General features: G+C 34.8%; 1 protein-coding gene and 2 pseudogenes across 1 annotated transcript; all 3 read right to left on the reverse strand.

Moving 5' to 3' along the window:
- Nucleotides 1-5852: 5852 nt before the first annotated feature.
- Nucleotides 5853-6823, reverse strand: LOC125362533 (annotated as a pseudogene).
- Nucleotides 6824-12425: 5602 nt separating this feature from the next.
- LOC125362534 (olfactory receptor 10AG1-like) lies at nt 12426-13394 on the reverse strand. The gene has a single exon (XM_048361359.1). The coding sequence runs from the start codon at nt 13392-13394 to the stop codon at nt 12426-12428; it is 969 nt and encodes a 322-aa protein (XP_048217316.1).
- A 4979-nt stretch (nt 13395-18373) lies between these two features.
- Nucleotides 18374-19330, reverse strand: LOC125361787 (annotated as a pseudogene).
- Nucleotides 19331-26060: the final 6730 nt, after the last annotated feature.

Here is a 26060-nt window from a genome sequence, read left to right on the forward strand (position 1 = left end):
AGTACCCAGCAGTTAGTGTCAGTAACCCAAAGCCTAAAAGAGACAAGAATAGTCCAGGTAAAGGTGGAACACTTTTCTTTCTTTTTTCCCATAGGAATATCTTTTATCCAGCTCTTTCCTCGAGGGTTGATGCTTAGTATCTAGTTGTATTTAATGGAACTCTGTTAATATTCACTGGCCCATTAGGAAAATACAGCCAGCAACTTTGATTTTGCATTGTCATATAAAGGAACTGTTTTAAATTTATTTATCACGCAAGTCACAAAAGAAATCAAGTACTTCTACAATAAAAACACTACTGAATAATTCACTGAGGTTTTTTCCCTGACTTTTGTTCATTTTCTATTATCACTGATAATGTGTTCATTTTCATAGATTTGCTGGAGATCATTTTTTCTCATAAAGAAATCCCTATTAGTATACACTCTGTTCTCTTACACTGTACTTTGTCTTCAAAGATTTCTGCAGAGATGGAATTGCTTACAAAGCTAAACTATCCTAAAATAAATCTAGAGAGCCATCACTATTCTTTATTTTTGATGAAGCTCCCAAAGTTTAACAAAATATTACAACCATATTGAGGCTCAATATTCTCGGTCATTTTCCTCTTTCCACAGTATTATGACTCTGGGGATACTTTATTCTAATAACAATGAGAAAATAACTTCAATTTCTTTCTCTTTCATAAGCAAATAAATCTGAGAAAGGATTGTTTTATTAGGACTATAAGAGATAAGGCTTCCCCTTGAAGTATATGTCAGGTACCACCAAAGATCATTTCTTCTTAAGAAAAATTTTCAATCCTTCAAATATTATAAATGCTAGAATTTTGAAATATATAGTAAAATATCTTTGTATATTTTAACTCCTCATTTCCTCCTACCACTCATTTGGAACAAAACAGGGCTTTTTCCTGTGGAGGTAATAATTATTAGAGCAATTAAAAAATAAAGAGACTAATTTGTGAGTAGTGAAGAGTGAAAATGTCTGTTTTGGTAAAATATTATATGGAAAATAAAGGAGGGTATTATTTGGTAAAAGTACCCTAGAAATACGAATCTAGAAAGAAATAAGAAGATCGTAGAAGAAGAGCATTGACCAGTAAGTAATAAGTTTCTATTATGTTAAATTCTGGGCAAAACTATGAACTTTGTTTTTCCTCACAAACCAACACTTCAACCATTTCTAACCATTGGTTTTTCAGATAAAAAACCATATTGAGACCTCATAACCACATAAAATTTTATTTGGACACAGTCTTCTTATTTTAATTCAATGCATATTTTGTCCATATTGGACTTGGGTTTGAAGCCTAACTCTATTCTTTATTATTTATAATAAATAAACATTCAATGTTTCTAAGTTTCCTTTTTTGTGAGAATTCAGGTAATGGTGATAAAACATCTGACCAATTTCATAGTTAGGATTTAGTAACAATGATCCTATAGCTATAATTATATAGACAATACAGATACTCCACTATGTTCATTAGCTTTCCCATTACTATAACTTTTCCATTTTGTAAATAAAATCCATTTATTTAATGGATTAACTTGTTTAAAAATTGATTTTTTCCCTATTTTCTTTTTTTTTTACACCCTATTTTCTTATATTGGGTTTCACGATATAGTGTGTTGAGTGAGACACCTACCTTCAGTGAATTAAGGACTCAACAATACTCAAGAACTTTCACATGCCTAGATATGAAGCTCTTCAGCTCTTGCACCTAAGCTGTTTGGGGTCTGATTATTAATTTCAGGCTTGACTTGCATTTTTCAACCTGATGACTTGGAACTCATGCAATGAATGCAATCGATGAACAGTGCTGTAGAGTTCTACTAAAATGGGCTAAAATTCAATTGGAGCTCCACTTAGGCTATTGTGAAAATTACCCAACCTTGTCTAACAATTCATTCAATCTCAGTAAGGTGATGATCTTATCACGAATCAAGCAAAATAAAAAAAACAAGTTTGTAAAATGTATTGCAGTCTACATAAAAGTTGCTTTTTTTTTTCCTTTATGCCAGTACTTGAACTCAGAGACTGCGTGCTATCCCTGAGTTGGTATTGTCCAACTCCAGCTTTTAATGGTGAAATTCCTGGTATATAAACAGAGATTTATTCCATTTTTAATGGCATACTTGAAACAGGTACAAAGAACTTAAATTCACTCAATGTGTTCTTTAAAATTATCTGTGTTCTACTTGGTATTCTGAATGTTTATGTCTTATTAATGGAAAGTAATAAAACTTAATGCTATGATATTTTTTATTCTGAATCAAAGTCTTTGCTCTCTCAAACTCTCCAAATTTTTAGGGGAAAGTGAAATAATCTTCAAGTTCATTTAAATATTGGAAGCTATCTATACTTCAGTCCTGTATCTATGTTTGGCATATAACAGCATGAGCCTTAAAATTGTTTTGAACTTACTATTACATTACATATAAAAAGTATGAATACTATTCATAAAAACATTCTACTACATCTTAAATAGTAATTTTAATTAAAATATATTATCAATGCAAAACAGCTCATATTTACCAGTCTTATATGGTTTAATGTTGGCTATTTCCTTCTTGTAGAGGGGTTCTGTACATAGATATTTTGACTTCCTTAAATGAAAGCACTTGTGCCAGCAATGGTACTGGGCCTACTTTTAAAGACATTTCTGACTTCTCTAGGGAACCTTTTCCACCTACACAATGGATCTTGCAATTAAAAATATCACTTTGGGGGCTGGGGATCTGGCTCAGCGGAAGAGTGCCTGCCTGGCAAGCACAAGGCCCCGAGTTCGGTCCTCAGCTCTGGAAAAAAAAACAACAACTATAAAAATATCACTTTGACGTCTGTTGATTTGTTCTTTATAAAAGCAACATAGCACTTATTCTGCTTAAGATATTCTTTCTTAAGGATCTCTGTGAAATAAAGTGCACATCATGAATTACTATACAGGATGAATTGTTGAGAAATACATTTGTTTGTTTGTTTTGTTGGTCCTAGGGTTTGAACACGGGGCCTTGGGCTCTGTCACTGAGCCTCTTTGTGCTCAAGACTAGTGCTCTCTACCACTTGAGCCACTGTGCCATTTTTGGCTTTCTCTGGTTATGTGCTACTGAGAAATAGAACCCAGGGCTTCATACATGCTAATACATATATATTGCATAATATATTTGTATTACATATATATAATTAATGTTCTAAATCTGTTTGTATTAAACTATTTACTTTGTACTTTTTAAATATATATTTGTCTGCACACTGGGTCCCTTGGTGTAAATTCATGGGATTTCCTGTGTCACAATTTTAACCAACTCTTGCAATACACTATACTTAGAATAAAATAAGAATCTGAAATAAATCAATCTGAGGTATGAAAAAGGAAACCCCAAAGAAGACGGTCTCCTCTAGGCTTTAATTTAATCAATGTCCATTGCTTTCAGCATTTAGGGATTTTTATCTTTATTTCAATTGAGGCCAGTGCTCATATCCCTGATGGGATAGTCACTTTGCATTATTTCTAAAGTAGAATTGTTAGTAAGAAAACCATATTGTGATATTGGCTTGCAATTAGATGAGTTCAACGGAGTTTCAGGAGGCATGAACCAGGTAACATGGAAGAAAAACAGGTGTAGGTTGTCAAGTCTCTCATGGAAAATGAGTGGGGTGCAGAAAAAGCAGTCAGGAATGAGCTGTTGTTGGTACACCAAGAAGAAACCAAGCTAGAAAGATATCTAAAGCCTCAACATGAATGCAGTATAGCAATAGCATGGACAGATTGCTCTTCTCATGCTCTAGTCTTTGAAAGACCAGGGAATAGATTCAAATACACCTTGAGCATCATATAATAAAGAGGATACACAATAGGGGTATTGAAAGGGAGTGTAAATTGAACAGCTGAAGTTTTGAGTAAAACACACATTGCCTAGCCACGATCTAAGGACTTGTACTTGTAGTCCAAACTACTCAGGTTACTGAGATATAAGGATGATAGTTCAAAGGTAGCCTAAGAAGGAAAGTCCATGAGACTCATATCTCTAATTAGCCAGCAAAAAGTAAAAAGCAGAGCTGTGACTCAAGTGGTAGAGTACTAGCCTTAAGCAAAGCAGCTCAAGGATAGTGCTGAGGCTCTGAGTTCAAGTCCCAAGATGAGCGCACGCAGATGCACGTGTGCACACACAGACACACACACAATTTGTATGCTCAAGCGTTGTATTGATCCTCAAACCAGCTTTTGATTGTCTTACCCATTATTGCATGTCATAAATAATGAAGTGAGACTTCTTTATCTTTTGTTTTTCATTATGATGTCATGTTACCCACTTGGTTTTCAGGGTTTCCTTTTTTAGTTTTCTTTTTATTATTGGAAACAAATTTTTTCTTGGTCATTTGTAAAACATTAACTGAAGTTTTCTTGTTAATTTTTCAGTAGAAGTTGTGTGTGTGTTTCTTCATGTGTTGCAAGATACCATGTGGATTTTTTTGGAAGAAGTTCAACTATGGCAAATGGCTACATTAAAATATATTACTTTTACCATGTTTGTGATCATAATAAGCAGTACTTCCAGAGGATTTGGTTTCCATTTTATATTTGGGATTCCAAACTGCCTGGAAATAATTCATTTTACAAGGTGTGTGAAATTTCTACTAAGGAATCTCTAGTTTTCTCTCCTTCTGAACATGTTCTGTTGTTAATCTCTAGAAGTGCTTAGATGAACCATGGCTCAAGTGGTAGAGTGTTTTGTTGTTATTTTGATTCTTTTTCTGTGGTACTGTTTGTTGATGACTTTGGCCATCCTAGCCTTGGTTGGTCAAGCCTTCAACACTTAAATTATGCCCTTCCTCTTCACGTTAAATATTTTATATTGTTTTATTTTATCTTGTTTGTTTTGTTTCAGAGGAAGTAACTCACTATCTTTTCCCAGGCTGACCTTAAACACCCAGTTTTCCTTCTTTCATCTCCAGAGTAGCTCACACTACACGAAAGCACCGCTATGCCCAGCTAGAGAATGAAAATCTTTTCCCTCTTATATGAGACCAGTGAGCTTTAGTACATCAATACTGTATAAAATTCAAGAGACTCTGGTGACAATGGTAAGATTCTTCCTGGAAAACTTGCAGTGTTTTAAGGGTCTTACTGCAGCTTAATGATGTGACAAAGACATTAGACTCTATCTTTTCTCTCGCTGCTCTGAGCCTTTTAGTCATGGAGATGCTTTGCACGTGGCAACAGATTTAAACCAAGACTGCAGCCTGTACTTAGAAGAAAGGAAAGTGCTGGGAATTCACTGAGATTGAGTTTTTTCCACTCATATTTTTCTGCTTTTTTGTTTTGCTTTGTTTTGCTGTGCAAGTACACTTTATAGTGTGGTGAACCCTTTGAAAGAAATCAACATGTGAAACACACTGTACAGCTGTGTTTAATTTCCTTCAGTCTTTACAATGACAACTTTAGAACCAAGCAGTATCTTAATTCAATATTTAGTAATAAAATATTGATTGTATAACAGATAGAAGCTTCTGATTTTATATGTAGTCTGATGTAAAGCAACTAAATTCCTTTTCTCTTTTACTCTTTCTTTCTGTCTCTTACTCTCCTTTCCCTCTTTTTCTCTTTTTCATTCCCCTTTGTCTCCCCATGTCTCCATCTTGTGCAGACTGCAGTTTGCTCTTCCCCCAATAAACTCTTTTCTGTCTAAAAGAAAAATACAACAACACAGAGATCTCTTTACCTAAGGTTGTTGGTGGAAAAAAATACTGTTTCTGAAGCATGTAAGAAGGAACTAAGTTTTCTTTTTCAGCTATATAACAAACACAGAATACAATACAAAATGAAATTCTGAATATCAAATAGCTTACTCGTGTAATAATTTAGTTAGTAGTTTTCTTAGCGACACCATGATATCCTTGTTCCTCAGAGTGTATATGATGGGGTTCACTGTAGGAGTCAAGATAGTGTAGAAAAGTGACAGCAGCTTTCCAATTGCTTCAGACTGGTTTGGTTTGGGCTGTAAATACGTGATGCTAGCAGTACCATAGAATAAAACAACCACTATCAAGTGAGAGGAGCAAGTGGAGAAGGCTTTAGTCCTCCCTTTGGCTGAGGACAGTCTCAAGATGTTGGAGATGATTTTGCCATATGACACAATGATCAACAGAAAGGGAACAGTGACAAACACCATTGCGACCACGTAGACTGCTATCTCATTCACAAAAGTGTCGCCACAGGCGAGCTTGAGGATAGGGGGAATGTCACAGATGAAATGATTGATTCGATGAGACCTACAGAATGGCAAAGAGAAGATCTGGCAAGTTTGACCAATCACAACCGGAATGACACTGACCCAAGAGGCAGCCACCAGCTGTATGCAGACTTTGTGGTTCATGACTAGAGCATAGTTCAGAGGGTTGCAGATGGCCACGTAGCGGTCATAGGCCATGGCTGTCAAGAGCAGGCACTCGGTGCCCCCAAGCATAAGGATAAAGCACATTTGGGTAGCACAGGCGAGTAATGAGATGTTACCCCTTTGGGTACAGAGATCCATGAGCATGCGTGGGACAGTGACATTTACATAACAGATTTCCAAAAAGGAAAAATGACTAAGGAAAAAATACATGGGTGTCTGAAGGGTGGCATCTGTTGTTGTAAGTACAATGATGACACTGTTGCATAACAAAATTGTCAAGTACATCAGTAAAAATATCCCAAAAAGTATCCATTGGAGATGAGGAGTATCAGAAAAGCCCACAAGAACAAATTCCATCATGGAAGTGTTGCTTGATTTTTCAGTCCTATCTTGCTCTCCATCTGCAGATTTGGTAAATTCAAGATGGTTAGTAGTTCGCATTTGAATTACATTGGCTTTGTGTGTTATCTGAATTGGGTGCACAATGCCTTTATATAATGTATTCTTTCCAGCACTGACTGTGTGTCCCTGATTTTAAACCTCAGACATAAAATGGTATGAAATTAAACTCAATCAATTAAAAACAATTCTAATAGCCTTTATTAGGGTCCATTTCAATTATACTAAGCATATTGCAAAAGGAATGTTATTAGTCCAAACACATGATAAAGAAATATCATTCCATTTTCCACCCTAATTATATTAGAAGCTTTCCCTTGTTTTGTCTTTGTATAAATAAGGTTTTGTTCTTCCTTGGTCATCATATTTAATCTTCTTTTAATTCAGCGTTTGTTTTCTTTGAGCTTTTCTTTCTTATTCTTACTGAGTATTAATTTCTCCTTTTATATTCCAAATGATTCAATTTTCTTAATTCATTGTTTTGAGGAATCAAATAGATCCATTATTATTCCTTTACCTTTTGCAATCCTCCCATCTCTTTATAAAATAATAAATTTGATAATTACTAGTCAGTATGCTACTTTTTCTTTTGCCTGTCTTGGGTCTTGAACTCTTTCTGGGCTCAAGGCTAGAGCTCTACCACTTGAGCCACAGCTTCCCTTGTAGCTTTTTGTGATTAATTGTAATATAAGTGTCTCACAAGACTTTTTCTGCTTGGGCTAGCTTCAAACAGCCAGGGTCAGATCTTAGCTTTCTGAGTAGCTAGGATTACAGGTGTGAGCCACAGGCACTGGGTAGGTATGCAACTATTTCATGCTGGTTCTGCAGCTTCATGAACCTAGGGGCAGAGCAACTTCCACTGAAGATGGGGACTATCAAAAAAGCCCATGAAAACAAATTCCATCGTGGAAGTGTTGCTTGATTTTTCAGTTCTAATTGGCTCTCTATTCGCAGCATTTTTTCAAGGCTGGCTCCTTACCACTTGAGCAAAAGGTGTGCTTCAGTATATTCTTCTTTAATTGTTCCTATGCAGATCTCCTCTCTTGTGCATGATAAATATTAACTTTAAACTTAACCACAAAATATGGCCAATTCTTACCAAATTTTTCATATTTTCTTTCTTCTTAATGTAAGATTTTCCATTCACATATAGTACCTTCACTACTAAATGCCACTCATTTTCTCTATTTTTCCGTCATAATGACTTGTTAAAAATAAATTTGATTAAACAACACTGTAACTTACACTGACACCACCAAAGCATTAAATGGGACTAAAACCTCAAACAAAAAAATAAAATCAAACTCTTTTGCTCCTTTAGTTAACATTATCCAATAATAAGTCAGACTTGCTTGAAAATTTGTTATATTTCATATTGCTTGGTCCCAAAAATCTAAATAAGTATTTTCTACTCTTTTTATAGCCACCATTGCTATGGACTTTGTAGCTAAATTACCTCATATTTTTTCTATATATTTGGTGAGCAAAAATTTTAATATTTTAATTATATTAGTTCCCAAGATTATTTTCATTGTTCATAATATCATTATCCTTATTTGGCAATAACTCTTTAATTTCAAGAAAGTAAAGAGATATGAATTATATAAGTAACTTATTTCAGCCAAGTTAGACAAAATGTGTGATTTTTTTCTGTTTATAATTTAGCACTGATTTAGATCCATTCGTCAGACAGATCTTTTTAGAGCTTACCTTCATAGAAATGCATGTGGTCTTACAGGGTGTAGTAATGCTTAACTTATAAAATTTTAAGCTCTTTTATCTCAGGCAGTCAGACAGACTCTATCATGTTTTGCTTGATTTAAACAGCAAATATCCTTATATATGCATCATTGAGCTTACCCTGGGGATCATTTTCTCTCATCATATCTTAATATTTAGAAGACTGCTACTGTTGGCAATCATTCTGTTTTCTTTCTTAATGTTATATCTTTATTTAGACCCATATTCCTCAGCCGTCCATTCTTGGCATAAAGCCAGCCCACAACAAGGGTGTCTAATTACTGTAAAATATCACATATTTAGCTAATATAATTTTACAAAAAAAAGATAAGGCTGTTCCAGACATTGCACTAGGCCCTTAAGTTTGTGTAGATGTGCCTTCCTACTATATTTTCTTTAATGTGTATAGGTCTAGATCAGGCAGACAATGTGTCACATGCTTTCTCACTCATTAAAGGCTGTGTTTGATATTTTCAATACTTTAGTGAATGAACACAAAATAGATGAAAATAGTTTGCCCTAAATTATCTCTAATGGAGAGTAGAGAATGTCATACATGCGACAAACAAAAGACCCTAGAATTTTTTTCAGATTATGCTCTGTTTTCAGTTTTGAGGGAATCAATCTAATCGAATATACAAGCCAGCCCCAAAATAAGCATCTGAAGGAAAGATTAATATATTACAAATGCACACTTAAATAACTGAAGTACTTTTGTTTGCCAGTCCTGGGGCTTGAACTTAGGGCCTGAGCACTGTGTCTGGCTTCCTTTTGCTCAAGGCTAGCACTCTACCTCTTGAGCCTCAGCACCACTTCTGGCTTTTCCTGTTTATGTGGTGCTGAGCAATCAAACCCAGGGCTTCATGCATGCTAGCCAAGCACTCTACGGCGAAGCCACATTCCCAGCCCACAATGAAGCACTTTTATGCAATAATTTTTTGCTAATAAAATTGTTTGCTAATAACAATTTATAAAGATATTTATGTTGGCAAAGAAGAGTATGAGGGAAAGAGAATAAAAAGAACTTTCCTGTCAAAACCTTTTCCCTAATTTCACTAACTTTAGCCTTTTATGGAGAATTCCACACGCAATGCCTGCCTTTTTCTTTTCTCTCTCTCTTTGTCTCTCTCCTCTCTCTGTCTCTCTCCTTTCTCTTCTGTCCTCTCTCTCTTCTGTCCTCTCTCTCTCTCTCTCCCCTCCCCTCCCTCTCCCGCACCTTATGTTGGTCCATTGAGTTCTTTCTTTTTTTTTTTTTTTTTTTTTGCAACCCTAGCCTATGCTCACTGTAAGGCAGTATCCTCTACTCATGAACTACAAAGACTGTGCAATTGCCCAAGCAGTGGTCCATCAACGTTCTTATCATTGCTGGAATCATAAGTACATGTCAGAGCACCTAGCTTCCTTGAGCTGAGATAGAGCATTCTGAACCATTCTACCTAGGCAGGGTTTAGAGCCCATGACACGCACAGTCATCCCAATCACAGTTTTCTTCCATGGAGATGGGATCCCATGAGCACTGTGGGTAGTGAGTCCCATAAAAGGTTCTTCCTGGGCTGGCTTTGAACCACCATCCTTCCAATCTCAGCCTCCCAAGTGGCTAAAAGCACAAGTGTGATGCACCAGCAACTGACTACTTTCTCTATATCCTGAAAAATGCCTATGTACACCCTTTATCTATTTGTAATTAGATGGGTCTATTTAAAACCCTTATTGTCTTTTATGAAATAGTTGGAATATATATTGAGTATATATGTAATTTAGATACAATTAAAAAAAGTTCAAGTGTTCACATTGAACACTTCTAGGAAATGTGTGCAAATTAAAATGCTATATATGGGGCTGGGGATACGGCCTAGTGGCAAGAGTGCTTGCCTCATATACATGAGGCCCTGGGTTCGATTCCCCAGCACTACATATACAGAAAACGACCAGAAGTGGCGCTGTGGCTCAAGTGGCAGAGTGCTAGCGTTGAGCAAAAAGAAGCCAGGGACAGTGCTCAGGCCCTGAGTTCAAGCCCCAGGACTGGCAAAAAAAAAAAAAAGACTAAAATGCTATATAGTCATTATGGTTTACCCATGAATTTCATCTGAGAATCATGTTTCTTCAGCTTCATTTAATTAAATAATTTTTGATATCTTTTAGAGATCAAGTATGCATGCAAACTCTCCTATTTAGTTTTGTTGGATGTCCCTGCATTTCAAATTTGATTCTTCGTGAGGGTGGCAGTTCTGGGGTTTGATCTCATGGCCTTATTATTATAATGAGAATTAAAGTCAGGGCTCTGTGCTGGCTTGGCAAGTTTGTAATCATTTTAGCCATGCCCCAGTCTTGGAAAAAGACTTTAGTTGTATAATTTTTGTCTATTCTTGATGAATATCTTTCTCAACATTTGCATAAGTTATTGGTTTGGGTAATGTATTTAAAGAAATGTTAGGTCATAGTATTTAGTCATTCACCCTATCAATATCTCATTATATTGTCATCATTTTAATTATTAATAAATTCCTTTGCAAAGATAAGTATCTTCCTTGTTCAGCACATGAATATTTATTTCAAAAGAAAGTGTTTCATTTTTTTGAAACAAAATTTCAAACCATGACACTTATAGGCATTTCTAAAAATGATGGAATCACAGCTAGGCATTGTGAATCATACTTGTAATCCTAGTTGTTGAGGAGCAAAAGGCAAGAGAAGGACAAATTTGAGGCTAGCTTAGGTAATGGTAGCCAGATCTTCTCTTAAGCACAGCAATAACAATAAAGGCACTCAGGTATAGTTTAAATGACCAATTGCTTGCTATGAATGTACAATGCCAAGGGTAATACTCAGCACTAAAAAAGAGTGAATTACACATTTTCATATCTTGTAAAGAACTAGTAAATTTCTTGGCAAATAGTTTTTAAATTAGGAATATATCCTAAATCTGTTCTGATTTTATTAGTGTATGTTGAAAATGTGACATGGTTCTTTTATAATAGATCAAATATTCTTTTTGTTGTTTGTTTGTATGCCAGAACTGGAGTTTATATTCAGTGCCTGGGTGCTGTCCTTTGGCTTTTTTGCTCAAGGCTAGATCTACCACCTACCTCCTACAGCTCCATTTTTGTCTTTTTCTAGTAATTAATTGCAATGAGTGTTTCAATCTTTTCCTGTCTTAGTTGGACTTGAAGTATGATCATCAGATATCAGAAACCAGAGTAATATGGGTTTTTTTACATAAATAGTGTTAAGGTTTATATTCTCAAGTCAAAATGCCCAGTTATCATTCATATTTGATAATGTCCAATTGGCAAAAGCCATTTCCAAGGCTAACCCAAGAGACAACCTGGAGGGAAAATAATTGTACGATGTAAGAAGTGATTTACTATGAACATTAATATGTGTGTTTGATGTTATCTTTCTAAAGCTTACATAATACTTATGCATCATAATTATTAAAAACATCTCAGTATCAGTAGCCAGTTCTACTCTTTTGTTTAGAAAAATGGTGTTATCGTAAACATTACAGTAATCATTATATAATAATATGCATATAAGCTCTTGTGAATATAATCTTGAGTTTACACTTTCATAGCATATTTTGTCTCTCCAATATACAATGTTCATTTAGAAGAAAAGGCTAGATTACAGCATGATATATAACACATCATCTTGTGTGGCATTATACCTCTCTTAATCCATTTACAGTGAGGACAAAGGCTGACTTAAAAAATAGAACATTGTACAATTAATTAACACAATCATGTTAAAAATAAATACATCAACCAAAGAAATAGTTCCAGCAACTTATTTACACATAGGAAACAAGACTGAATTATACTCTAGTCATAAACACATATACAAATGAGACATATAAAAATAAACTTTGTGACTTGAATGGCCTCACCATGCTGCCAGCTTGAGTAAGAACTTTCTCAAAGCCTCTGTCACATCTTTGTTACGTAGACTGTATATCATGGGATTGAACATGGGGGTCAAAATCGTATAGAAAAGAGAAAGCAGTTTGTCTGTCCCCTCATACTGATTCGATTTTGGTTTCAAATAGGTGACACTGGCAGATCCGTAGAATAAAAACACGACAATAAGGTGAGATGAGCAAGTGGAAAAAGCTTTGGACCTTCCGGTGTTCGATGGCAGCTTCAAAATAGTTGAGATAATCCTAACATAGGACACTAAGATCCACATAAAGGGAAGGGTGACAATCAGTACTGCAAAAATAAAGACCACCAGCTCATTCAGGAAGATATCCCCACAAGCAAGTTTGAGCATGGGGGGAATGTCACAGAAAAAGTGATTGATCTGATGGGATTCACAGAAAGGCAGAGAGAAAATCTGGATTGTTTGTCCTACTTGCAATGGAATTCCACTGACCCAGGAGGCAACAACCAACTGTGTATACATTTTGTGACTCATGATGAGAGGGTAGTGCAGAGGTTGGCAAATGGCCACATAGCGGTCATAGGCCATCACAGCTAGGAGGAAACACTCGGTGGCTCCCAACATAAGGAAGAAGCACATTTGTGTGGCACAGGCATAAAAAGAAATATTTCCCTGCTGGGTCCAAAGGTCCATGAGCATTCTGGGAAGAGTGATGGACACATAGCAGATCTCTAGGAAAGAGAAATTGCTGATAAAGAAATACATGGGTGTCTGAAGAGCTGGCTCCAGTCTGGTTACCATGATAATGGTTCCATTGCCTAACAAGATAATCAGATAGATGACTAAAAATATTCCGAAGAGAAATTCATGCAGTTTGGATATATCAGAAAAGCCCAAGAGAACAAATTCTGTCGTCACAGTCGAATTTATTTTGGTAACTTCCAATTGGACTTTTACATTTCCGGACTGCATTTCTCTGTAGGCAAAGTGGATTGGAATGTGAGTCTTGGTCTTTAATTTTTTTTAGCTTTCGTTTGAATCATAAGGTCTTTATTCTGGGATATTTTAAATGAAACCAGGTGTGATAAACATATCTAAATAAAAATAGTGGATCAATATAAAAATAATGGATGAATATCATCAAGAAAAAGTTTTAAAATATGTTTAAAATGTTTGATTAATAATAATACTATTACCTTAGGTTATGTATTGATTTTTGCCCTTTAACTGTATTTTTTTTTTGTCTTTTCTATTTTGGTACTGGGGATCGGACCCAGGACGTTGCACTTGCTAAGCAAGCTCTTAGTCACTTAGCTACATCCCAGCCCAATTTTTGTCCTTTAACAAAGCAATTCATGTGTACAGTGCACCTGGGTCTGTGTCATCTCTTCAACATTTTCATACAGCCCCTTCAACCTACCATTTCTCTTCTTTTTCTCAGTTGTGTGGCATACACAATGCATTCTTGCCTGCGTTCTACTCTTTCCCCATTCATCCTTCTAAACCTCAATTTGTGCTGCCCCCCAAACCTCACCCATCCTCCCGCAAGTACCCATTTCCTAGTACTAATTTTGTTGAGCTTTGACTTAGTCTTTGTAGAGAATTACACTGTTTGCAGCTATTTTGTCTTTTGTTGGTTAATTAGAAAAAGAATTCCCATGGACTTTCTTTCCAAGCAGGCTTCAAACTATGATCTTCAGATCTTAGGCTCCTGAGAAGCTATGATTATAGGCATGAGCCACCAGCACCTCACCAGGTTTTGAATTTTATAAATGAAAAAAATATATACATATCTATTGTCGTTATTGACCATAGACAAATTGTTTAGACATTTATATGTTGCTGTTTCTGAAAAGATGTTAACTTTTTAACTAAATAGATTAGAAAATTATGGTAGAAAATTGTTTTTAAAACATAACGTTAAATATCATGGTTTGGATAGCTGATATTTAATTGTATTATGATTCTCAAGTTTATTAATAGTTCAAAAAATATTAACATATTTGGTGTTACCTTTTAATTCCAGTTTTGCTCATATTGTTTCTTTCTCATTCAAGTTTCTCTTTTTTAAATATTAAAATAGAAATTCACATGGTTTTTAAACAACAAATCTACTTGATTTGGGAAAAGGTAGTGATCTTTATAGAGGAAATACATTTTTCCAGTGGGGATATTTCTTTTCCCTTGTCATATCAAAATTGCTTACCTCACTCTCTGTGTTCCCAATTAGTTTGTTTTTACAATCAAGTCTGTATAACAGGCAAGGTTTTCTGAATTCTCTCCATGGAATATAGTTTATTCATTCCCTTTTTTAAAAAATAAGGTCAGATAACCTGGATATACCAGAATAATAAACATTGTTTTTGCTTAGTATACAATGTGAAGTGACATTCAAACATTTTACTCCTTTACATATCTTATAAATATGCTTTTTTATTGAATTGAATTTCTTGTTGTTATCACTTGAATATTTGGAATTTGTTTTCTTGTCTCTGAGGAGTATTTGTTTTCTTCAATACAGGATATATTTTTCCACCTCCAAGGAACCAGTGAACACAGTGAATTGTTGGATAATCTACAGGATGGAAGAAAATCATTCCCAGCTATTCATCTGACAAAGGATGAGAATCCAAAATATATACTAAACTCAAAACTTAACCAAACACCAAAAGAGCAATTAGTCCAATCAAAAACTGTACAAGTCAAGTGAATGTTTTTTAAAGAAAGCACAAATGATCTTCTAATACATGCAAATTGTATTCCAAATATATACCAACTAAAGAACTGTAAATCAAAACTACACTGAGATTCCATTTCAGTCTAGTCATAATGAATATCAAGAGACAAACCAGTAATAATGTTGGAGAGGATATAAGACAAAGAAATCCTTATATGCTGCTAATAGAGACAGAAGTTAATCTGTTCACTACTATAGAGGTGATAAAAAAAAATTAAAGATAGCCCTATCATAGGATCCAGCTGTCACCTGGTTATATAATGTATGAATCAAAGTCAAAACAGCAGAGACTTCCATACCCATGTTTGTGGTGATATTGTTCATACAGAGTTTGGTAATCAGGCTAGAAGCCTTTCAATGGACAAATGAACAAAATATTATATATATACATATGTGCATATATTTATATGTATATGTACACACACCGACACACACAGTAAATAAATAAATAGTACAATTCTGATATTTATTCTTTATGAATGAATTTCCCACTTTTCTTCTCCCTCTTTCCCCTTCATCTTTCACACCTCTATCTTCAAGAAGGAAGGATTTTTATGGCTTGGATATAAAAAGTCTCCTACATACATGGCCCAAACTCAAATGCTCATGCTTCTGTGTCTCGTGCAATAGTCAGACATACGGAGTTTGGGAAATGATTGAATAATGTGCCAAGTACTTTGCATAGCTAATATATAATAATTAATAATAATAATAATATCAACTTAATGTTGATTGCTGAGTACTCTGAAGAAAGTGTGAGAACTATCTGTTGGAAAGGAAAGGGTTCATTTTAGTTGTTGGGCCAATTATATAGACAACTCTGTTAGTTCCCATGACCATTCTTTTCCCCTCAATAGTTCTATAACCAAAAATGGATTTACACATAAAATTATTGTCTTGAGAAAGATAAATTATGAGTTTCTTATGTCAATTTATATTCACTCATTAGGAATGTGGCTCTATATATGACAGCACATTAATTATACTGATTTTTTAATAGGTAATTCTGTGTGTGTGTGTGTGTGTGTGTGTGTGTGTGTGTGTGTTGGAATAGAGAAATTAGAGATATAAGAATATGGAAGTGAAGCAATAAAATATATGTTTTATTTTTAAAGCATTCTATAATTCAGAGTTGAACTATTTGCTTAGATTGTTGTCAATTCTACTACAATAAAATACCATAAACCAGGTCGCTCAGAAAACACAGTGATTTATTTTTCCAATGTATAGTGGTAGGAAATCTGAAGTTTCATTCTTTCCTGTCTTTGAGATGGACTTGTGGCAGGCTACATGGATTCATATGCATGCACATGCATGCACATTTGTCTCCAAATGTTCCATGCGACCTTAACTGCATCTCAAAGAAATTATAACAAGCCTAGGAAGAAACCCATAGAATCATCTATATTAAAGAGATTTAAGGAGTGCCGTGATCACTGACTGCCTTTAATTCATGCTTGGGTCTTTTAATGCCAGACTCAGCTCAAGAATGAGAGAGAAGCAAATATCTATGTCAGTTGTAGCTCTTTGTTAAGTACATGAAACTAGGACCCAGTCCTTTCTGAGGCCTACTGAAAGTGTTTTCTCTATGTACTCAGGCATTGTGTCTACCCATTATGTAATTGGTAGCATCCTAACCTACTCAAGAAAGTGATGAAAGTGAGCATGAAGGGGGAAATTCATTTCTTGTATCTCCACAGGCCTTAATGTCTTGAGTACTTCCTATCCACCAAACACTACCATCCTCTGAAACAGAATGCTATAGGAGTCAAAAGAAACAGAGAAATCTTTACAATACTATGTTTTCTGTGTGTACACCCCCCTCCATAGAGTATGGTCAGATTTGGTTCTGATAATTTAGTCATTCTGAAGTCATCTTTTACTAGGCTTATCCTAAAATACCTAATGGCTCCCTCTTGTGTTTACCCAATATTTTAACTTCTTCCTTGTCAAAGAAGAAGAAAACCTTAGGTGTCTAAGCTAAGTTCTACCCTTCTCTCTTGAGAGCTACTTGCAGAGCGTTTCAATGGCTTGTGGTCTGCTAGCTGCAAAAGGGTCCATTAAAACTTCCTATAAAATGTTATGAAATATCTAGCACATAAAATGTTTGAAGAGTCAAGAACACTTAGTACTCTGTTTAGTCACTACACATGATGTATGTTGTTATAATGCCCCTTATAAACTATACATAGAATTATTGTGTCTCCATAAAAATATATACTGTGAGGAAGATTTACAAAGTCTCCAAATTGCTACTACATGGATTGGCATATCTGCCTCACCAGGTATGATAGACTTCAATAACATACTTGCTTCAAACAGAATTCCTGGGCTTCAGTTATGAGAGCTCAACAATTAATTTTAATTTTAATAGGTACAATGTCAATATTTATAACACTAAACATATTATTGACACTGGAAACAGATCCCTTGTTCTATACCTTTTGTGTGGGTCATTGGGCTTGAACTCTGGGCCTGAGAGCTCTCCCTGAACTCTTCAGCACAAGGTGAGCGCTCTACCACTTGAGCCACAGTGCCACTTCCAACAAATCCCTCTTCTACATGATTTTACCTAACAACAAACAAATTATTAACTAGTAACTGAAAATAATAATGCTTAATACTTAAGTATTTTATTATCACTATTTCACTCTACATATGTCAAGTAAACTATTTTATAAGTTATGAAGTCATAAAGTCAATTAAATTATACATTTTTAGGTTTGCTGGAGACATAAAGATGAATGACCTTGGGGTAAGATTTCCTATCACATGAAAGATCATTAGTACAAACCCCAGTATGGCAAAACAATAAAATAATTAAATACATAGATATAAACAAATAATTTCTTACAATGACATTTGAGGATGTGGTGTGCTGTTTCAGACACTTCATTTTCATATATGAAGTTTCATGAATTATTGCTTTATATCCATATCAATTTACTAATGTTCAGGGTTAATCTAGTATTAGACAAAAAAACAAGTATTCAGATACTAAAGTACTTATATCTCTGTTGTAAAACTCATTTTTAGTATTTGCAGGGCTCTGGGTTTGACCCTCCCCAATGAAAAGAAACTAAAGAAAACAAAGCTCATTTCTTTCTTTTCAGATAAGAAATATATTCAAATGAAAATATTCATTAAGAAATAAAATTACGTTATGCAGTCTGTGATAAAAAAAAAAAACTATTGATAAAGTCAGGTGTTTGAATCAGAACACAATCCATTTCAGAAGGATTTTTTTCAATGCCACCATCACATCTTTGTTTCGCAAACAATGTATCATGGGATTAAACATCGGAGTCACAATGGTATAAAACAAAGAAAGAAATTTGTCCATTCTTGCAGAATGACTGGATTTGGGTCTCAAATAAGTTATGATGCCTGACCCAAAGAATAAAGCCACAACCATGAGGTGGGAAGAGCAGGTAGAGAAGGCCTTGGATCTCCCACTGGCGGAAGGCAGCTTCACAATGGTGAAGATTATTTTCAGATAAGAACCAAGGATCAACATGAAAGGAATAGTGACAACTATGAGAGCAATTACATAAACCACCATCTCAATCATGAAAGTGTTCCCACATACCAGAGCCAGAACTGGAGGTATGTCGCAGAAAAAATGATTCAACTGCTTATGCCCACAGAAAGGCAGAGAGAATATCCAGTAGGTGAAACCCATGTGTACTGGAATCCCACTGGTCCAACAGCCCACAGCCAGTTGGAGGCAGAGTCTGCTGTTCATGATGAGTGGGTAGAGCAGTGGATTACAAATGGCCACATACCTATCATAAGCCATTGCAGTCAGAATGAAACACTCAGTAACTCCAAAAATTAAAAAGAAATACATTTGAATAGAACAGGCCATAAAGGAAATTTTTCTGTCTTGTCGACATAGATCTCTTAATAGTCTAGGGATGACAACTGACACTTAACATATTTCCAAGAAAGAAAAGTTTCCAAGGAAAAAGTACATGGGGGTCTGAAGGGTAGGATCAATCTTAGTTATTGTGATAATGAGGCTATTTCCCATCAGAATAAGGATGTAGATTATCAAAAACATTCCAAAAAGTAACCCTTGCAAGTTTGGAACATCAGAAAATCCAATCAAAATGAATTCTACCAACAAAGTATGATTCTCCTGTAGGGGGCATTGTCTTGTAGACTCCATGGGTGAACAAAATTGTTCCAAGATTTGGATCCCTGTATTCAGTTGCAAAATGGGATGATTTACTGGTGTTCAAACCTCTGATGACACATCCATGACCAGCTGTATTTGATGGCTTGCTTTACACTTTTAGTGAAGCATTTCAAATCCCTCATTGTAAATTGCTAGGAAGTTAAAAAAAAAATCTTAAAATCTATTCTTTGGGCTCACAGTAAAGTGTATGTGTGTGTATGTATGTGGTGGGTGAGAGTTTGAGTGTGTGTGTGTGTGTGTGTGTGTGCATCTTTGTGTGTTTTCAATACAGTGATAAGTTTTTATTACATAAGCAATCAAAACAGAAAATAAGAGCATACACTATAATAAATCACTTTTCACTTGAAGTTGATAATGTGAAATAAAGTTATTTTTTCTTAACTGTATCACCTACCGCAATAATCTTTGAAAAGTGTACTTATATTCTGAATTTTAGGTCTTGAAGCCATTGATAGAAAGGGTTAGAGCAATAGAGTTAGACAACAGTATGAAATATGTGTTGCTTAGGAGAATATAATTGATTTGAATCAGGATATGAGCCAAAATGTATGTATAACACACATACACACACGCATATGTATTCTAAGTATTTATTTCTGGATAGGCATTAGAAAGCATAATGCTTACTAGAGTGTTGACTAAGCCTTACACATAAACATTTTAGACAAGAGTTCTCAGTATCTTCTCTACCATACTAGATCTTATTTACGGCATTTAATATCTATTTGTTTGTTTCCTTTACTTATTAAAAATTGTGACTTCTATCCAAGTAGTCCCAATGTCATGAGTTTTGTACTTTCTGTAATTTCCTAGATTGCAAATCCAAAATAACTCCCTACCTAAAAATCCTCTCCTCATCTCAAATCCCAAATTACAAGCAACCAAAACCGCTCATAATTTCGACTTCACTATCTTGAGTGGTTTTATTTTTTTATTAGTTTAGTTTTCTGTTCTTGCTACTCACATGTATCTCAGTCCAGTGAGTATCCCTCACAGCAACTCAAAGCAATTTCCACCTCAGCTTTGCTCACAGTTGAGGGCCATCAACAGGAGGGTTCAAACTCCTGCAAGGTTTTTAATTCACACAGTTCATTCTGGCTGGGAATATAGCCTAATGGTAAAGTGCTTGCCTCGTATACATGAAGCCCTGGGTTCAATTCCTCAGCACCACATATATAGAAAAAGCCAAAAGTGGCACTATGGCTCAAGTGGAAGAATGCTATCCTTGAGCAAAAAGAAGCCAGGGACAATGCTCAGGCCCTGAGTTCAAGCCCCAGGACTGGCCAAAAAAAAAAAAAATCATTCTATCAGTGGAAACTTGTGTATTGACTAAAATCATTGCTTGCCATTTCTGACATGGGTCTTTCTTTTCTCCCCTCCTTGTTCTTTCCTTCTCATTTTCATGCCTTGGTAAGTAACTTTCTCATTTTACATCTTATTACAACTTTACATAATGTTCCACATACAAATAAATATGTTGACACATACATACATACATACATACATACATACATTCTTTTTCAGACGTCTTTCCTTTGGAAAAGCAACTATGATTTTTTACAATAGAATGCAAATAATGCAGAGATAGCTGACTGAATAAGATTGTTAATAAAACTGTAGCCAGTTTGTTATTTACCATCTTTGCTTTAAATACTAAAGTTATTAATGATTGGACAAGTTATATGGTCACAGTTTCTGTATTTGCCAATCTTAAGGACTACTGAAGAAGTCAGATGCTTTTCAGATATAGCATTACGTATGTATTCCTTTATAGAGAGAAACTACTAGTGTTTTTAGAGTGTCCACACCATTGCTTAACAAAGTTCCAGCTAATGTGAGAGATTTGTTGATGGATATAAGTCATTTTATTTTTACTTTTCAGAAAATAAAATACATTCTAAGGGGAAAAAATAACAGGACTTCAAAATCTCACTCAGATTTCTATTCTGGTAAGTAGTGAGATGGCATCACAGGTGAGTGGTTTGTGAATATTTATGACAGAATAATGGCAGGATTGCGATGTCTCATCTATCTCAATGATCAAAATCAACAAGTGGATTTTTCAAGCACTCATAGTCCAGAAAACTTAACAATGAGTGACCAAAAATGGAAATTAGATTCAGTAGCCTAATGTACCCTTAGTGAAGTTAGTAGAGCAAATGTATGTGTGTGTGTTAGATTGTGTGCCAGTATTGGGGGGTTATTTGTTCAACTTGTGCTGTCATTACATTAAAATATTGTTCATCTTTCATACTACCTCAGAGTAGCCTTTTCTCAATCTATAGAAAGAGATACTGTAAGGTAGTATTTTCATAGATTACACTGGTAGATTAAAATAATAACAGGACAAGCAGAGCTGTGGAGAACCATCTATAACAGTAGGTGAGCTATCCTGAACATCTCTTACATTCCAGACACTGTGGTAATGGCTTCACTCGATTCCTCACAATTAATGCATTCTGAAAGAACTAGGTACTGTCATTATATTCACTTTTTACATGGTGAGCAGGAGCCCTGATGTGCACAAGCCAGCACTTGGCCTAGACAAATTTAAGCACTGCCATGTGGTGGCAGACAACGTATTCAGAATAAAAACTCCATCCATGTCATTAAAATGTCAATAGAATTGATATTTCCAACAATATATAAAAACTTTAAAGCATATCAAACTACATATGAAAAGAAATTGCACCATATTATACATATGGATTATCATGACATAAGGGGAAAGAAATTATTTTATTATTAATTGATTATGTTTTTAAGTTAAAAACATTCATACCATAAACAAATGTGAGTTGAAAGAAGATATTTCCTTCAATGGCCTTATTTCTTAAGATTAAAAATAAACTTTAGTCAGAGTCAATAAATACAACTAACCGACTTTACATTGGGAAGATATTACTACATGGTTCCACTCTTATATAGTACTATCTTATGAAATGTGACATTTAGTTTATTTAAATGAATCCAGTGCTCTTTGTCCTTGAAACACAATACTTACTTTTAAGTTAACTATGGTGAATTTTAGGTAGGAAATTTCCTCTTTTTCATTGTGAGGGCAATTTCTCCTCAGGAAATGCTCCATTTTAAAGTGGAATAACCTGTTTATGGAGTTATAACTTAGCAAATAATCAAAGTTGCCTTTGATTGGATTAGTGCTTCATTGCCATCTGTGTCTCTGAGGACCCTGGCCTCTTAGCCATGCCTCCCTACCTACCTTCTCCCCACCCTCTCTGGCCTTTGGAGAATGCGTTAGAAAACATTGGAAAACATTGCTGAAGCAACTCACAATGACTAAAGTGTTCTGAATCTGTGTATGAAATGTGAGGATGTTAAATTTGAAATAACTAAACAAGAAATCAAAATGTTTATTTTTGACAAAATATGTGTATTCATTCTGGTCATAACAGTATTTTGAAATATCTGTGCATCATAGAAAGATAAAACTGAACAAATTAATTTTTAATTGTGAGAACATTTAACACATATACTCACTATTAGAAATAGATTCCTTGAATGTCTTCCTCATCTCAATCTCAGGCTGAATATCAATTTTTCAAATAGCTCTCAAACTTCCAATCCCCTGAACCTGGTAACTACCATTCTAAAATGTCATATATTAACTGCAAAGATTGCAATTTAGAAATTAAGGGTTCATATATAATCTGGGGTGTTTGTGTATTAAAATCCCATATTCATTCCTTGGGAAGACATTATTTACAGGTACTAATTATGGGAAATATGCATGAGTTTAGGGAAAAGCATAGAATGTTGAGTCTATGTTTTTTATAGATAGTGGGAGAGAAAGTAAATGAATACGAGTAGTCTGACACACACTTGTCATCCTGGCCCTTAGGTGGTTGATAAAGGAGGACCACAGGAAAGTCCAACCAGTTCTACATGCATAGCAAGCTGGAGGCTAGTCTAAATTACCCAACAAGGCCCAATCTCAAAAAGTAGATTGGCTTTTTCAGATTAATGGGTAGAGCTGGTGATAATCATGGTATGAGAAATAAGCCAGGTTCGCTAAAAGGGCTGTGATCTGAGTTCTACAATTTAAATCCACCACAGAAAGAAAAGTCTTAAGACTCTTCTTAAGACTCTTAGGACTCTTTTCTTCAATTCAGTAGCAAAACTCTGGCACTGGAGATATAGTTGAAGTGATAGGGCAGCAATCTTCAGGGGAAAAAAAAGCCAAAGAAGAGTACAAGGAGGCCCTGAGTTCGAACCTAGTACCAGAACAAGTTAAAAAAAGATGCATTATTAGAAAAACAATCTTACTATGAAATGATGTGATTATTATATGCAATTATTATACAAATCATTATATAAATGATTATTGTATAAATTATTGTATTGTATGAATTATTGTAGAAAATGATTATATAAATCATTATATAAAATAGTTCAATAAATCACTGTATAAAGTGATTCTTAGATAAAATTATGCACATTATCCTTAAATGTGTTTATAAAATGATGTTTACCTAAAAATGATGTGTTATTCAGCTCATAAAGAATCATAAATTTATCAGACTTAGTGTCTCAAGCTTCTAATCCTAGGTACTTGGGACATAGAATCATGGTTTGATGCCATCCTGGGAAAATCAATAAGTCTATGGTATTTTATCCAAATAGGTAGGAAGATGCAGTAAAGAGCAACTAATCCAGCTACAGGGAAGGTAAAAGGTTACATTTGGCAATCAAAACCTGATCACCTCTAGCAAAAGAGGGAAACAAAGGCAGGGGGGATCATGCACACCAGGCTAAGCATAAAGTGAGAATCTACTCTGAAAATAACCTATGCAAACAGGAACTGGAGGCATGGCTCTCATGGTACAGTATCTGGCTAAGTATGAGGCCTTGAGTTCTGCAGCACCCAGAAGGAAAAGGAGTAGGGATAAGGAGAAGAGGAGAAGGAGAAGGATAAAAAAGAGAATGAGGAAGTAAAGGGGAGGTAGTGATGGTGGTTTCTAAGTAAGTTGTAGAAAAATGAAAGGAGAGGGAAATTACTGTGTTAAACCAGTTTTAGAAAGACAACTGTCAAATGTTCTCTGTCCTAAGCAGAATATAGACTTGACAACAACAACAACAACAAAAATGATTGGGCTAAGGAAAAAAAAAAATGTTTGGGCTAAGAATTAGTGGGAAGTAGGTGGAGAAGAGAGAGAGAAAAGGTCTGAGAGTATGATCAAAATATTTTGTAGACTTAAAAAGAGAATAATAATATCCATTAAAATCATTTTAAAGCTGGGGGCTGATGACTCCATTCTGTAATCCTAGCTACCAAGGTCTGAAGATCACAGTTCAAAGACAGTACCAAGAAGGATTCTCCATGACACATTAATCCCCAATTAACCAGAAAAACCCCAGAAGTGGAGCTGTAGTTATGGGGTAGAGGCCTATACTTAAGCAAAAGGGCAGCATCCAGGCCCCAGTAATGGTATAAAATAAAATTATTTTAAAAAGAGGAGAATGGAAATAAGAGGCAGTGAATTTAATCAAAGTATGTTATGTGAATATATATATATTCATATCACCATGTTGCCTCTGTTTTTATTATAATATGTATATTATATTATTGTTATATATTATTAATACATTATATTATTGTTATATATTATTATACACTATAATATATATTATTATTATATAATAGTAACAAAAAAGAAAGAAAAGGCTATTAAGCTCTAATGCCCCTGAGAACTAATCTTTAGTGGTGGAACTTAGGGTGGGAAAATATAATGCTGTAGAGAGTTTGTGGGTGCAGAAGAAAGGGCATGGTCTCAATAGCCCAGTTGATAGTTGTGTAGGTACTTATATACAGGATGTGAGGAGGAGAACATGGGAAACTGGCTTTTGCTGCAGAGATATTCTTAAGTGTATTTACATAGGGGTAAAGGGAAAGGGCCCCATTTGCTTTTCAATTTTGGAAAAGGTTCTATTTCTCAATTTCCAAGAGGCATTTCCTTTGCCCATGCTCAAGTTACCAGTGGCTGAGATTGGAGGATATGGAGGAATCCTGGTGAGCCATGAGAAGTTTTATTATGGAAAAGGAATAAATCTGTAGATTTAATTAAAGTAGGATAATTATACTATATTACTACTACTGTATACCAAGCATCTGCTGAGTAGATTGAGTACTCACTCACAGGCAAATAGTGGTGTGATTTCTCTCATTGTTCTTTTTTGAATATAATTAAAATGGTATCTTTATTGTGTGCTGGTTTGAACTGGATTTCCAAATCTTGCTGTTATGTTCTCAGATTCAAAATATTAGTGATGTTCAGCATTCTTTCACTTTTATTTTTTAAGTAATTATTAATTCTAGGCATTAAGTTTATAAACATTGCACTTGTTTGTAAAATATATCAATTGTGAATAAAGCTTCTCTTTGCTTTACTACATTCACTTAATGATGACAATAAATAAAATATTGTATATTAAACATGTATTATGTGATGATTTGATAAATGTAGGTATGATTCAACCCTATTAACATATTCATTGCTATAAATATTTTCATTCTAATGACTCAATCCTAATAGATTCATATTACTTAACCTCCTAATAATTAACATATGCATTTCTTCAAACCATTATCATTTTGGGTATGAACAGCAAAATCATTCAGTATCTACAGATTTAGCTAATTTCAAGTGCATAAAATTATTCTGTGAATTAATAAACGTGCTGT

This window comes from Perognathus longimembris, chromosome 13 (genome assembly GCF_023159225.1).
Source record: "Perognathus longimembris pacificus isolate PPM17 chromosome 13, ASM2315922v1, whole genome shotgun sequence".
NCBI classification, from domain to species: domain Eukaryota; kingdom Metazoa; phylum Chordata; class Mammalia; order Rodentia; family Heteromyidae; genus Perognathus; species Perognathus longimembris.